The 17385-nt window shown below is 33.1% G+C and overlaps 1 protein-coding gene across 1 annotated transcript in view; it reads left to right on the top strand.

The window, feature by feature from the left end:
* Positions 1–724: 724 nt before the first annotated feature.
* LOC148957021 (WD repeat-containing protein WRAP73-like) overlaps positions 725–17385 on the top strand; it is a 66168-nt gene continuing 49507 nt past the window's right edge. The window contains exons 1-3 of the mRNA XM_089092800.1: positions 725–799; positions 5261–5440; positions 11947–12153. Coding sequence (XP_088948926.1) covers positions 725–799; positions 5261–5440; positions 11947–12153 — 462 coding nt within the window. The remainder of the gene's footprint in view (positions 800–5260; positions 5441–11946; positions 12154–17385) is intronic.

A 17385-nucleotide genomic window follows, 5' to 3' on the forward strand; every position in this document is an offset into this window, starting at 1 on the left:
ATATAGCTGCTGACAAAACTTCAAGTTCTTTTAGGTTTTCACCTACACTTTCACACACACTGGTAATATCAATTGCCACAGTCTTTTTTTTTTTTGATTACTTGATGCATTATCAAAACGGAACTTTGCTCGGCCCGCACCAATTAAATCATTTTCGACGTCAATCAAGGCAAAACACTTTGCAAGAAGCTCCTCACTGTCCTTTGACATAGGATTACTTGATTTTCTTGTATCACTATCACTAACAGATTGTTCCCTTAGATAGACGTTTTCATCCTAGTTCCTCTTTGCAGGCTGAACAATCTTTTTTTGGTAAAGATGTTAACAGTACTAATTCACTTGACCATGCTGAAGCTACATCTGTGGTATCTTCTTTGGCATTAACCGACCAAGATTGGGATTTTGGTAGATGTCCTGTCATTATTTTCTTGTTTTTTATTTAACCGAATAGAGAATAGTGGCAACGGTCCGTAAAATCACTGCACGAGTTGGTATAACCTGCTTACCAACTCGTGTTCTTTATTTAACCGAACGAAAAATTTTGGCACCGTCCGTAAATTCACGCACAAGTCGGTAGAACCGCTACGTTGTCCAACCTAGATTGAGATTTCATTAGATGTCATATCAGTATTTTCATGTAACTGGGACACCAAGCATAAAATCACTGCACGAGTTGGTAAAACCGCTGCATTTACCGACCGAGATAGATATTTCGGTATATGTCATGTCAGCATCTCATGCTCTTTATTTAACTGAATGGAAAATAGTGGCACCATCTGTAAAATCACGGCAGGCGTCGGTAATACTACTGTGTTTACCGACCAAGTTCGAGATTTCTTTAGAGGGCGCCTCAGTATTTTCCTGTTTGTTTTTTTTCTTTTAACGGAACATAACATGTTGGCGGCGCGGAAAATCACGGAGCTTTGCGCCATGATTTTACCGACTCATTTTTTACCGAGTGGCTGAGAACATTGGGGGCATCCCCGCTCTCCCCCATACGTGACGGCCCTGTTAATTAGTGGTCCAAGATCCAAATTCGAAAAGCTGATCATTACAAATTGAGTCCTAGAACTGGCAGTCCTGCCATCCGTCATGGAATGGGTTCTTTATTGATTGATCTGGGGTGTATGGCTGGAGAGAGAACACTCTATTCATAGGCAAATATTTAAGGACCCATGTCTAATTGGCATATTCTTGTCTCCTAAGACTCAAAACTCTTTTTTTTGTATGCAGAAATTTGGCTCATTGTGTTTGTAGTACTTTCATATTCACCCTATCTTAATCGCATTAATCCATTTAAGAGCCTTAAGGTCCCCAGACCTGTAGTGCCCTTGAGTTTATAAATCCAAATCAAACTTCCATTGCTTCTTTTAACAATCCTTTTCAAGATGGTATTTGAAAGACCATATTGAGGGAATATTGATTGTTGAGTCCTTCAAATGGTTTCAATGGTTTGTGATTGTTCTTGAAAAAATTCCATTTGGCGGGTTCACGAACGGGAAATTAGCGTAGGCAGCTTCTTAGAGTATCTTCTTGTGTGATGATAGCCGGTGCTATGACTGCTGCTGAAGATTGTAAAATTTTCTTCCTGAAGTTTTTAAGTTCAAGCAGCAGTTGGTGTCCTTGGTTAATCAGATCAGTAATTATTTCATACGATACAAAATATATTAGTTTCATTTGATTTTCTAGTTTGGAATCCATGGTGCTTAGTTGACTGGATCTTATTGGTGATTAAATGTTCTATCATTGGTAGTGCGGTCACCTTTCTGAAATACTGGCTTTATGTTGGCTACTTTCCTGGCTGTTGGTAGCTCTCTGAAGACATGTGATATAAGAAAGATTTTTATGAGGGATTCTGCTGTCACATTAGCAGGTTCTTTTAACAGTCTGTGATGCACATTATTGGATCTTGGTGGTTTATTGGTATCAGACGTCAGTAAACATATAAAGACAACTGCAAATGATACCTTATTCTTTTCCATAGGTTCTTTTTTTTACTGAGACAAATTTTAAGTTCATTAAGTCTGCTAGTTTGTTAATGTTGGTAGTTCCTTCACCTGGCTCTAGTACCCTATCTACGCCGTTTAATATGGTATTGATTAAAAAAAAAAATCCGTGAAAAAAGTTTTTCATAGAAAAGTAAAGAGCTTTACTAAGCTAAAAAAAGCAGAAATAAATCCAAATGATCTTCCAAGCGTAAAACTACCGCTAACTACCATTAATAAATAAATGAAACACAAAACGAACAGAAAATGCAATAAATAACTGAGTCAAACTCAAAACGAGCAAAAATTAACAAGAGTAGGACTGACAACCCCCATGCCTTCACTAGACCAGAACATAATTTGCAATTTACTTATACTTAAATAAATGAAAAAAATTCACCGTGGGTTGTCAGTTTAATAAGTATATACTGACATTTATCCCTTAAAGTTGTGATAAGTTTATATTTATTCATGAAAAAAAAAGTAAAAAAGGATTTAAAATGTATGTTGTTTTATGTATTTTGTTAAAAGGTATGTTATTTCAAAGCTTGTGTACAAGTCTCGCGTCAAACTCTTAAGGTTTTTCTTGCTTTGGTATATTTCTCTCTGTTATTGAGGGAGTATTTATTTCTTATCTTTTCTTCCATTGTTTGCTGCTACGGTTGATTTCCCTCTTAATTTCTTTTGATGTGTTTTTGTGTTATTGTGCTTCTTTTTTCTGCATTGCAGGTTCATATCGATTGTTTTTTTGTTTTTTTTACTTCTTTTTTTACATTGTATTATTTGATGCAATTTAATGTTCTTTGCCGTCCTTTCCGTTATCATTGAAAGATATCCCTGGTCCTGTTTACTAGCCGCTATACTTTAAGACTAACTAACAGTTTATACGTTGAAGAAAGTCTTATTCATGACTCTTATCATAGTTTTAACGTCAATAACGCAGCAAATACCAAAAAATTTGTGGTAACGAACTGTAAGTAAGGAGCCATTCGGCCCAGTAGTAACTGAAACTCTAAGAAACAGAGTCTTGATAACAATGCTTGATATCAAAAGAATCTTGACAAAAAAAATTGAATTTTGATGTCTATTCAAAATATATAAAATTCGTAAAGTTTAATGTTACCCATCAAAAGTTATGTGCCTAAGAAAATTTGCCCAATTTCTGAAAAAGGAGAAAAACACCCTCAAAAAGGGGGAACTGTATAATTATACCTGCAAACAAAGGGAATGGTATTCCCTTGATATTGGTTAGAAGCGCTGTATCACCTCCCCAGAACCACAAATAAGATTGACCGACATTGCACTTCGGTATCTCATCCCTCCTTCTCCCCTCCCTCAAAGAAAGATAAACCGATTTGCTTATAATGATCGGCCAGGTTTTACCTACCTGGGTAGTCATTCCTACATGATCACTTCATGCAGTTGCCGAACATAAAATATCTTTAAATTAGAGCTATACGTGTCTAAACCTGATACAATTAGCTAGTTGCCTCTATGAACTCACAAAACTTTGAACACTCTTTTTTGTGTTCATAGAGACACCTTGCTAATTGTTTTGCCTACGTTGCTAGGCAAATATATATATGCATTAGCATATATATATATATATATATATATATATATATATATATATATATATATATATATATATATATATATATATATATATATATATATATATATATATATATATATATATATATATATATATATATATATATATATATATATATATATATATATATATATATTTATATATATTGTATATTGTTCGAATGCCAACTCGGATTTTTCTGTTTTCTTTACATTCTTTGTTTCTGATTATCCCTATTTATATCGCTACTACTTTTTTCAAAGTGTTGTTAGCTATATTCTAGTGTATATTCTCTTTTTTCTTAATTTTGAGTGTATTGCGGGATTTAGCGTATTTTTTAAGATTCTTTCGTTGTTTTATTATTGCATTATTATTATTATTTATTACAAACCTGTCTTTTTACAAAAAGAAAATGACGGAGAACTACAAAAAAAAAAAGATGCAAGATATCACTATACAATTATGACAAGGTAACTATAGTAGAAGAAGTTGGCTCCAAGCATGTCGTGAAATCTCGGGGCTGTATTTCTCCATAAGTATAGCAACAGCTATAGTAGGATCTGCTATGTTGACAGACTGTTGATGAGCTTTGAATTGTGTGTCCAGGTTGGATATCTCAGTAGGTATTTTGCGAAACGATAAAAAGTCAAGCAGATTTTCAATTTATCAACATTTGTAAGAATCTTCCAGAAGGGTGCAATGTAGAGGATTTGAGGCAGAGCAACAGTATTGTACAGTGTTGCAAGATAACGGCGATCGAAACGAAGCTTAGCAGAGACTATAGAAGCATAGGCTGCTGATGTGCGGTGTTTAATGACTTCTGTTGGGAGATGACGAGTATGAAAAATTGTCCAATAGAAATTCCATAATAAACGATTTGGTCAGACGGGCAGATCTTTGAATTCCCAAGTACAATTTCATGAGGAAGTGAGCCTTTCCAGTTGAAAAGCATTACGTTCGACTCTTCGGCGTTAAAATTAAAATCAGATGTCAAGTATTCTGCTTGCAGGTTTTGGGAAGTTTCAGAAATTTGTCTGAAGTTCGACTAATGTTAAAAGTTTCATCAGCATAAGTGACTAAGACGATATTGAGCCCAGAGAACGCAAGACATGTCACACTGGTCCTGAGCTTCGAAAACATGATTATTGAAATAACAAGGTGAGGCAATTGCACATTGCCTGGCTCCTCTCTTAACTAGTATAGTTCTATCCAGTGGCCTAATCATTTCATCTTGCTTAAAAGACTCGTATTGTGTTGCCCATAATAATCTAAGCTTCTTGAACGGAATAACCGTCAGTACCAATATAAATGATTGATTGATTGATAACGTTAGCTCGTTTAAAATCATTCAGCAATTCCAAACTAATATCCAAAAAATTACAATGAACATGCCTTTGTAATTTTCTTTCTATAATCTAAACAAGGGCTATTGCCGATAAAAGGGGTATTCCTCTCCTCCTCCTCCTCCCATTATTATTGCTCCTCCCAAATCTGTTGGCAGATGAAAAATACAAAAAGCATAAAAGTGTGTAACATGCAGAAAGAAGTTCAAACATTTATGCCAAAAAATCGAACCTTTACGAAAAAAATTTCCGATATCTCCTTTCGCAATTAAATTCACGGAGACCTTGTTGCTCAAAAATTTGTATTTTTTACATTACTGTATTAATTTTTTTTTAAGGTATGTTTAGTTGTATGGTGTCTTATCAATGGAGCTATTATTAAACTTGGAACACTAAAACCTGTCAATTCAGTTTTCAAATTTTCCCCAAACGGTTCATGGCTTTCACTCACTGAGGTATCTACTTTAGGAAGGGATGTAATTCGAGTATATTCATCCAGTAATTGGACACTTGTTCAAGTGAGTAAAAGGTGGTATATCTAGAGCATGAAGTTAGAAGTTCCTTATTTCTCTTCTTTTGTGTTTTACGTACTTTCATTTTCTGACTTGTGCTGAAAAATATTTCTTAATACACAGATTAATAAAGAAAACACTTTTAAAAGTGAATATGATTTAATTTATCAACAAATATATATATATATATATATATATATATATATATATATATATATATATATATATATATATATATATATATATATATATATATATATATATATATATATATATATATATATATATATATATATATATATATATATATATATATATATATATATGTACATTTACTTTTTTAACTCAATCATCTTCAGTTCTTCCTCTTGGCATAATGAGCACTGCAGGAAAGCTCATTTGGTATTGAGCTTATCCATTCACAGGAGCTGTTACCAAAAATCTTGGAAACTTAGTGGATGTTATTCTGCTTTATCAGTCTAAAGCCTTTCATGAAATTGAGCTTTTCTATATGTTTAAGAAAAGATACTGTTTATTTCCAAAAAATTGCTGTCAAAAAACCACATAGGCTGAATTTCTGAATTTGCAAGCAAATTTGCACAAAAAAGTGAACACAGGAAAAAAATGATAAATTTGGTAAGAAAAAAATAGATGTACAAATCAAAATTTAAAAGAAATAAAACTGACAAAGTTTATAGAGGAATTAAACTTGTTATAAAAAGCACAAAGCGAGTTTAAACTAAGGAAATAGTATAAATAACTAGGACAAGGGAAATTATTTTGACCATATTAAAAAAAAAAAAAATATTGTAATATAAGAGACATAAGTTTTTAAGGATTTAGCCAAAAAAAAGTAGACTACAAACAAAATGTCCAAAATTAGAAAACCAAACTTTTCATAATGAGTGGTGAGAAGGGTGGGTGTGGGGGAGAGTGGGAGAGGATATTTACCTATTCAGCATATCATTTATGAAGGGGAAAACGTTCCTCTGTATTTTCCTTTGGCAAATTTTATTGGGTAAAATAGAGATTTTCATTGAACCAGAACAATAGAGGTATAGTCTAAGGGTGGGAAATTAAGTAGGGAAAAGTGTATTTACTTGAGGGCTATGGAGAGCAAACTGTAAACATATTAAGTGAATATCATTTAGACATAAGGTTTTCGAGAAGCATTGCAGAATATTATCGTTTAGCGAATTAAGGACTGTTGTCCAAAATAGAAGGATTGTTAAATATTAGAATAGAATATTAAAAAAATATTCTAGTATTAAAATAGAAAGGTTATTAATTTTTTTTGTGAGATTAAACTAAGAGCTTAGGAATTTTAGCATCAAAAATGGCTGGTATGCCAATAAAAGGTGGGTGCTTGAAGGAATGGGCCGGTTGACCTTTTTGACAGCAATTGTCATCCGAAAATGAGGATTTAGGCTTTTTCTTTTAGCATAGATCTAAACTTAGACCTATGGTTAAAGTAATTATCGTTTTTAAAGGGCTAAATTCTTGTTTTTAAATGAGCAGAATTGATTTTTTGCATGCAGTATTATCTTATCCTAGAAGTATTACAATTCGCAAAGTTTTCTTAATATTTGTTTTGTGGATTGTAAGCAAATTGTCTGGCTCTGCACGGTTATTTTTACTTGGTGATGCCATAAACCATAGAATACTATAAGAAAGAAACCAAATACTGAGCCATTTCTATTCATATTTTCTTGTGACCAGAATACACAAAACAACACAAATTGTCTGGCACTGTACGGTTATTTGAACTTGGTGATGCCAAAAACCATAGAATACTGCAAGAAAGAAACCAAATATTGCGCCATCTCAATTCATGTTTTCTTGTGGCCAGAATACACAAAACAACATAAATTTTCTGGCACTGTACGGTTATTTGTACTTGGTGATGCCAAAAACCATAGAATACTATAAGAAAGAAACCAAACACTGAGCCATCTCTATTCATGTTTTCTTGTGGCCAGAATACACAAAACAACACAAATTGTCTGGCACTGTACGGTTATTTGTACTTGGTGATGCCAAAAACTATAGAATACTATAAGAAAGAAACCAAATACTGCGCCATCTCAATTCATGTTTTCTTGTGGCCAGAATACACAAAACAACAAAAATTGTCTGGCACTGTACGGTTATTTGTACTTGGTGATGCCAAAAACTATAGAATACTATAAGAAAGAAACCAAACACAGCGCCATCTCTATTCATGTTTTCTTGTGTCCAGAATACACAAAACAACAAAAATTTTCTGGCACTGTATGGTTATTTTTACTTGGTTATGCCAAAAACAGAAGACTGTAAGAAAGAAACCAAATACAGAGCCATCTCTATTCATGTTTTCTTGTGGCCAGAATACACAAAACAACAAAAATTGTCTGGCACTGTAAGGTTATTTGTACTTGGTGATGCCAAAAACTATAGAATACTATAAGAAAGAAACCAAATACTGCGCCATCTCAATTCATGTTTTCTTGTGGCCAGAATACACAAAACAACAAAAATTGTCTGGCACTGTATGGTTATTTGTACTTGGTGATGCCAAAAACATAGAATACTATAAGAAAGAAACCAAACGTAGAGCCATCTCAATTCATGTTTTCTTGTGGCCTGAATACACAAAACAACACAAATTGTCTGGCATTGTATGGTTATTTGTACTTGGTGATGCCAAAAACTATATAATACTATAATAAAGAAACCAAATATAGCGCCATCTCTATTCATTTTTTCTTGTGGCCAGAATACACAAAACAACAAAAATTGTCTGGCACTGTACGGTTATTTGTACTCTGTGATGCCAAAAACCATATAATACTGTAAGAAAGAAACCAAATATTGAGCCATCTCAATTCATGTTTTCTTGTGGCCAGAATACACAAAACAACATAAATTGTCTGGCATTGTACGGTTATTTGAACTTGGTGATGCCAAAAACCATAGAATACTATAATAAAGAAACCAAATACTGCCCCATCTCAATTCATGTTTTCTTGTGGCCAGAATACACAAAACAACAAAAATTGTCTGGCACTGTATGGTTATTTGTACTTGGTGATGCCAAAAACAGAATACTATAAGAAAGAAACCAAACACTGAGCCATCTCTATTCATGTTTTCTTGTGTCCAGACTACACAAAACAACAAAAATTGTCTGGCACTGTATGGTTATTTGTACTTGGTGATGCCAAAAACATAGAATACTATAAGAAAGAAACCAAATACAGAGCCATCTCTATTCATGTTTTCTTGTGGCCAGACTACACAAAACAACATAAATTTTCTGGTACTGTACGGTTATTTGTACTTGGTGATGCCAAAAACCATTGAATACTATAAGAAAGAAACCAAATGTTGAGCCATCTCAATTCATGTTTTCTTGTGGCCTGAGTACACAAAACAACACAAATTGTCTGGCACTGTATGGTTATTTGTACTTGGTGATGCCAAAAACTTAGAATACTATAAGAAAGAAACCAAATACTGCGCCATCTCTATTCATGTTTTCTTGTGGCCAGAATACACAAAACAACAAAAATTGTCTGGCACTGTACGGTTATTTGTACTTGGTGATGCCAAAAACATAGAATACGATAAGAAAGAAACCAAATACAGAGCCATCTCTATTCATGTTTTCTTGTGGCCAGAATTCAGAATTCGTGACAATTTTGTGACAACAGTTCGTGACCATTCTTTGTTTGTGACGTGCATTTTTGAGCTCTGTTTGAAATATGTTTTGAAGGTTTGGCCTCACGAGTTGCCCATGGTTACCTTTGGTTTTGTGCAAGCTTATTTTTGTTAACTGTTTTTTTTTTCTTGCTTGTGCATAGTGTTGGGAATTCATATTTTGGTATTTATTCAATAAGAAAAAAAAAGTTTCACCTGAAATTATGGAGCAGCATCAAAACTTAAAATCAACAGAAATTATTTTAAATATGAGTTAGGCTTCCTCTCTTTCAACCTTCGCTCTTTATGCTAATGTCTTAAAGTTTTTCAAAAAACTTCTCACTCAAATTCAATTATCCTTATATTTGAGCAGTCTTTTTTAAGGATTGCGAAAAAAAATTCATATTTTGCGTGAACAGCCAGAGATGAGAAATGTGCAGCCCCCTCATATACGGGATAATTTCTGTTTGTTTTAATTTTTAATGTTGCTCCTTGCTTTCAGTTGAAAATTCGTTTTCTGTTTTAGCTTGTGACCGTTTATCAGACCATGCCGAGAAATCCCCCCCCCCCCAAAAAAAATCAATATGTTTTCCAATAACAAATACTATATTTCTCCAGGGCCCTTTCTCCAGGGACTATAATGGTCTTATTAGTTCCCATATGCATTAAGCATTTTTACTTGAAATCTCTAAAAAATTTGAACAATTTAGCACCTGAAGGACATCTAAATATCGTTTATTATTTGAGAGCAAATACTTTATGTTACTTTGATTCTTTTTATCCATCATATAATCATATTCTAAATAATTTAAAAAAAAGGTCCGCTATAACTGGACTGGCATTACCCCCCATAGGAATTCCATTACTTTGATTATATAGATTACCATTAAATTTTATATAAGTATTAAATAGAACAAATTCTAGTAGATCAAAAATATCTAGGCTATAACATTGAGCTTGTGGTACTATTAAAATAATTAGTCCATCTTGCCTTCTTATAATACGTATCAATTTTTAAAAACGCCAAATTAGACAAAAGAAAAGCTTTCTTAATAATCTTTTTTAAATTTATAAATACTAAATTAATGGGTAAATTTGTATATAATGTAGTGAAATCAAACGAGTCCACTCTTTTAGCTGAAACTAGAACAAGAGAATCAATTACTTGCAACGAATTATTAACACTCCAATATGGATTAAACTTAGAAAATTTTTTAATTCCCGAGCAATATGACTCAAATTTATTTTTGATTTCTCCTAAAATACACGACAGGTCAGTAGCCGCAACTCTGGTCGGGCATCTTGCTGCACCCGCAATAAAGCGTGGTTTCGGGGGATTTTTATGAAATTTTGCCGTCCAATATAAAAATGGAAAATTTTTATCATTATCATTAACCTTAATATTAAATTTTTTAAAAAGTATATCCTCTATTCCAATCAATAGACTATTATTAACATCTTGAACCTTTTTATAGGTATTTGTTGTACTAAGCTCCTTTGTTAAAACATCACAATAAAGCTTCTGACAAATTATGGCAAAATTATTATTCGCTTTATCAATGGGTACAATTACAAAATCCCTCTTTATATTAGCAATTGCGTGTTTAATCTTAGAATTATAAGAAACTACATCATCATCATGTTTATTTATCCTCTTATATATCTTATTTCTCACATTATTAATAATTAAATTTCTCCAATGCTCAAAACTATTTTTATTAATTTTCTCTTTTTTGCACCAATTATCAATAAATATTTCTAGATTATTATTTAACCCCCTAAGCAGATTCGAGGGTTTTAGATGATTTGAAAGAAGGAATTTAGCCCCCATTTATATTCTGCAATTCAATTTGCTTTATTATTGTTAAATCACCTGTAATAATATGTTCGTAAGTTGGATTAACAAATGATAACAATTGGTCACACTTGCAAATAGGTTTTCAATTACTATCCGTGTCAAAATTCTTAAGTATTAAATTATAATTAAAAATCATTTGTCCTATCGTTTTTGAAAATTTATTTTATGATCGGATTATTCTTATACTTTAAATTACTAGGAAGGGCCTGTGTCACATCAGCCTGGTTTAAAATTCCAGGTAAATTTATATCCTCTATTTGTTTACTTATAAAAGTTATAGGTAGATATAATCTCTTCTCGTTATTAACAGTCTTATCAGACTTTTTATCTTTTGAAATACATTTAGTTCTAGCTAGAATACATACTGTATCGTAAATCAGTTTAATTTTTGAGTTACATTTTGTTTATTACTTATATTCCAGAATAATTTTATTAAATTATTATTTGATAACTTATTTAAACATTTTATTATGTTAGCCATACCATTAGACTCAAATAGTTTGCACAATTCCTTCAAATCGATATCTAAATCTATATTATTATTTTTTTTTGATTATTTTTCCTATATCCTCTTGATCGATTTTTACGTTTAACGGGATGATTAAAAGAAGGATAATCTTTCAGATTCAGTGTAAGACTGGTTGGGGGAGGTGGGTGACCTCTTGATTCCACCTAACAGAATTAAGGAGATTAACGATTGAGTAATTATTAATTGATCGAGCAATCAAGTAAATTAAGAAATAAGTTAGCTTCATAAAAGAGACCTTGCGCAACTCATGAGACTAAATGAGTTCAAAACCTTCCTATAAGTAATATGAACATAATTGCAAATAAAACAGTTACAGTCTTAGCTGTCAGTTTTCTAACTAGTGCCATATCCTCTTCATGCTTTTTCCTAAGTTAAAAAAGAAGACTTAATAATCCTCCCTAATAAGGCAAGGTTGACCAATTTCTTATTTAGTACTTTTTTTTCTAGACGATTGAATGTGAAGTAACAAATATATCAGGGCTTTCATGGGTAGATGATGGCTCAATCGCTTATTGGGATACGATCTTCTCAAGGAAAGTCTGTATCAGCCTTCTATGCGGCACACATGTTGCCAAATTTGAAAATATTCATTTATTGGAGAAGATAGATGTCTCTGTATCTGGAGATTTAATTGCAATGTCTAATGGCAGAGAAGTAAGTGATGGCAGCACGCATATTTTTCAAAGATATGGTTAGGATTTGACCTTAAACAATATTTAACGTTGAAGGGCATAACTAGCATAAATGTATGGCTTGGATTAAGAAATGATAAACTTTTTTTTCAAATTTAAGTTCATTTCATTCATTTTCTTTCTTTTTTTTATCTAATACCCTTGTATTATATTTGACGATGCTTCATGGAAGTGCATTATATAGTGACCACAGCTTATGAGTTTTACTGTACAAAAGAAAGGAATTAAGATATCATTTTCAGAAAAAACTAATGTTTTGGCGCAAAATTTGAATTATTTTCTAGCTAAAGCCGCAAACTATAATAGTCCAATGACGGCGCAGTGGGTTTGGCCTTAGCTTGACCCAGATATCGAACCTGACTGTAAAAAGACACTGCAGGGCTGACGCAGTGACCTTAGCAGTTTGCCTTTTTAATTTTTCTTTTTTCCCTCCAAATAAAAGAGGAGGGAGTAGTAGGTACCACTAAACAAGGGTGAAATTTTTCCTGTGATTTCGCATTTATGTATAACTGTGTTTACAGAAGTAATCCCCGATTTCCTCTGTGAGAAATCCACTGTAATATGATATTTGTTTCAAAAGTCAATCACTTGCTCATTTTGTCGAATAAAGAGAGAACCATAAAAAAAAAACTGAAAAAAAATTGAAGGACAAAGAACAACAAACAAACCTTTAACAACTGAATAAGACCGAAATAAGTCATGCATGAAATTATCAGATTAAAAATTCAAGGAATTCAGTAAAATATAGACCACACAAAATAAAGTATCCAAAATTCAATTAAAAAATACCTTACTCGCTGAACGGAAAAAAAGAAGGGGTCAATTATTTAATATTTAATTATTTAATATATGAGTTGTACGGGTAGTACGAGATAAGATAATGCTCCATTGATAAACCACTATCACAAACTAAAAGAATAATTCCACAATAGTAACATCAAAAAAGAATCACAAGCATAAGGCAAGGTAAAAATCTAATAATAAGAGAATCTATAACTGAAAAAATAGCTTTGTCAAATATTTAAAATAAAAAATTGAACTCCGAACCAAAAAAAGAAACAGGGTTAAAAATACATCATAAAGGAACCATAAAAAAAAGTCAGTATAAAGTGTGGCAATAATTATTGTGGCAACACACGAACAATCAAACAGGACATGTTTTCCCTAATTTCTTTTAAGGCGGAAGGGGAAAGCAGCGTGGCTTTAAGGAGGAAGAAATATGGGATTTCGCTCTGCTTGTAAACGATCCTTTACTCACTTAGAGATAGTCAAGTTCAAAGCCATTCAGTAATAAGCGAATGAAGTTTTTATGGTCAGCCACGCCAAACGCTCTTTGGAGATTAGTTAAGACAAGGTTTTGCCAGATGTTTAGCTTTCTGGACTATTTAAAAGGGTATATACCGTATGCACAAGTTTAATTACCAAATTGTGAGACGTCAATTTTGGCCTCGAGCCATTCGCAAAGGAAATCATTATAAGATTTTCAAAAACTTTAGTAAGTGTAGGAGGGGGTGCATTGGAAAAATTCAGGTTGGTAGATTTCTTCGGGGCAGGGGTTATTGGGATATCCTTTCAAGTTCAAAGGCCTTTATTATAAAATCAAAATATATTGTTATTATGGAATAACAATACTCAGTCCCCAAGTGGAAAATGTTTGATTTTTTAAGCTTTGGACTTAAAAAATCATAAAAGAAATCATCAGAAAATCATAACATTGGAGAGGTAAATTAGGGGGACAGAGCTTCTGGGAGAAATAATTGAGACTTTGCATGATGGAAGCGAGGTACTTTTCCTAATCGTTGGCAGTCCTTTGAGGGGGTTGATGGGGGGGGTAGACGTAATTTCAGAAAGGTTTTTTGCCGCAGATCTCTTTGATTTTAGTAGCCTATAGTTTTGCTTGGGTATTTTTATAACTATATAATACAGACCGGCAGATTTTCTAATCCTTTTTTTCTTCAGGTAATTTTTTAGACTATTAGCCTTTGTAACATCCTTGCTTGGAAAGGTTTATCTTTTTACTTATAAAATTTTTTGAAAGCCACAAGAAAGTGAGGCTTATTGTTTGAGCACTTTTTCATTTTTTTGGAAGCTGTGACTCGATTTTACTTCTTGATAAATCTTGGAGAGACAAAGCCTGCTCTTCAACATCACTTATTGGATTCTGAAAAAGTCAATGTTCAGTGGTAATTCAAGAGCCAAAGCTGTGAAGTACTGATCAGCAAGAGGTCTATTGATGATTTCAGTAATTGCAAAGGCTTTTTTAATCCTTGAATGGATGATATCTTAAATGAATTCGGATCACTCAAATAAGAGTATAATTTAAAAATTTTTCCAAGGAATGATTTTACGACTTTTTCATCACTTTTTGAATTTTGAATTTTGAATTTGGTTTTTTGAATTTTCAAAACTGCTAGATTCAAGAAATAGCCGACTAGTGTTTTGAAAGTTTGACAGCCGGAGAAAATTTTATATGTATACTTGGGCAAGTTTTAGCTTTTTTAACTGTCTGTTTTTCTGTATAAGGACTATTAAATAAAGGATATATACCCTGACCAATCAAAAAATCGAGACGCAAGGTTTTAAGAAGTTTTATACAAGTACTGCCAACTAATGAGTAAATAGCTCACGAAAGTGAGCTCACAAATAGCTCACAAAATAATTTCAGTCACAAAAGTGAGAAGCTTAAGCAAGTCTCAGACAGAATCATCACTAGTCCCACCTAATGTGTATTTGCTCGCCTTTTATGCTAGAATACTCCGTCTTTGCTGACTTCCTAGTTAATCCTTTACGTATTATATCTGCTGAGCCTCGCTGCAGTGCTTCTGTTCTTTTTGCAGAAACAGTAAGTCTTACTGCAGGCATTTTAAGTCCTCTCTAGTTTTCCATTTCCTTTGTGATGAGGCTTTGGACGGTCTGCAGAAATGTTTTCTGTGTAGTATACAATGCAGGGTTTGCTGTTGAATGAATTAGGCAGTTGACAGGTGACAGTTCCTGTTAAACCGGTCAACAAAATAATATTCAATATGCTTCAATATTTATTTTATTGATATATATAAAATTCTGAAATTTACATATAATTTAATTATGAACAACTGATTGTAATTTATTCGTAACTTATTACTAAAACCGATCCGAATTGAATCATAGGTACAGTGTAGCGTTCTCCTTTTAGAAGTGGCGAGCGCACAATCTTTTTCTAGTTTTGCATGCTCTTTACTACGAAACTGGTGATTGTTTGCAGAAGTGTTTTTTTCTGCTCATTTTTGGTATAATGGAGCTCTTTATTTTTCTTCAAAAACTTGTTTTGTAAAAAAAATTTCTTGATTAATTTATAATGTAGAAAGGGGCAAAATTCAAAAGCTGAAATGTGCTCCCGAGACAAGACTAAAATTTACATTTAATCCATACAATAGGCTTCAAATAGCTAAGATTTTGTATTTTTTTTAAGTTAATAAGACAATACAAAAGGTTTGTATGGCTTTCACCAATTGTTGAGATATTTCATTCCGGGTTTTGTCAAGATTTACCCAAGCTACTCAGCATAACCTATTTTGTCCCAATGCTTTTTTATCTAAGGATTTTAATCAATGCTTCAAGCTTTTCATTAGTAATTTTCACAGCAACAGGGGTTTCGTTTTTTTGGGAGGGGAGGGGGTATTGGGAGCAGTTTTCAGTATACTGTGGGGAGTCACCTGAGGAATGATTGAAATCTAGATAGTTCTCTTAGTTTTAATTGGCAAATTAACGCAAATTTACCTATTTACTAACTTCTCCAAGGAACCTTCCGGCCTCTGCGGCTGTATTCGGTCTTCTTCTCCATTTGCTACAAGTTGACTAAAGTGGCCCTGCTTTTCCTGTAATGGCCCTGCTGGTTCCTAACTAGATATGCTGAAGCTATCGTGCTGATGGCTTTTGGTTGGCCAATAGTTGATACAAAAAAGTGGCAACTACCAGTAGTCAGATCTGCAAGAGTTTGAGAAACAAGAATTCTTTGATTTTGGCATCTTCCAAGAACGTTCAGAAGTTTGAGGGCAACATTTAGAACCTTCTTCCAGCCTTGTTCGAGGTATTGTGCTTCACGCTGCTTCTCTCTTGTGGGCTATTGTGTGAAACTGTTGACATATTTGTCCTGGGTTCGTTATAATCTCATCTCAGCTGTTGCCATATTTAGGTTTTACTCATCTCATAGTAAAACAAATTTAAAGCTTACTATGCAGTGAAGCAGGTGTGTCAATTGGGAAGGGTGAAATTTTGCCACCCTCTCTAAATTTTTGGTGTTTTCATTAAAAATGCTATTTCGTGCTTTCATTGAGGAAATTGAAAATGTCGAAAAGTTGCCTCCCCCTGGATTTTAAAAATGGTGTTTAGCCCCTATTCATCTGTGTGGATTGACGACCTTATAGTTAAGGCGTTAGTTTTCAGGTGTTGTGCATATGGCCAATCTACTTTTTCCTCCAGCTTGAGATGCAAGGATCATGTCAAGAATATAATGGAAGTCGATGCCAAGATTCTCTCTAATTGTCTTATAAGTAAAATTCTCATAAGAAAAGGAAGGTTAATTGTTTAACAACCCAAACATTTGCAAAGTAAAACAAACTTAGTGATTGTAGGGTTCAGGGAGCTTTGCCTTTTAAGTTTAAATTGATATTCGGTTAATTAGAACCCATATGATGGTGATAGGTATTTAGTTTAATTGCTTGAGCTTAGCGGAAAAACATCGCCCTCGTTTGAGTGCACAGTACCTTTTAGATATTTTAAAAACTTCGCTTTCATCAGTCTAATTCTTAGTTTGGGGGTTGGTTTCTGGTGGTTTTAAGTGTTTTTTAGGTTGAACTGTCTTGATTACGTGCCTTTTAGTTAGATTTTCTTTTGTGCTTTAAGTGGTTATTCACGGTGCACAAGATTCTCTGCATGGTACACAAGATTCTGGGACTCATATGTAAAACAAAACAATTTTCTTCTATAAAGACCATGTTTGTCTCTTTTTTTTAGAAATAGCTATCTTTTTCTAGAAAACACTACAAAATTAGATTTTTATCCTAAAATAAACATCTTAGATAATCGATGGGTTGTCCTGTCAGTGGGACACGTTTTCTGTGCTTTCATCAATGTTCCTTTTGTTTCCGAACTTAATATTATGTATTATCATTTTGTAGCAAAATAAAGTTAAGAAATAATTACGAGTGAAAAAATA

This window comes from Artemia sp. Qi Xiang Cuo, chromosome 1 (genome assembly GCF_049724085.1).
Source record: "Artemia sp. Qi Xiang Cuo chromosome 1, ASM4972408v1, whole genome shotgun sequence".
Taxonomy (NCBI): Eukaryota; Metazoa; Arthropoda; class Branchiopoda; order Anostraca; family Artemiidae; genus Artemia; species Artemia sp. Qi Xiang Cuo.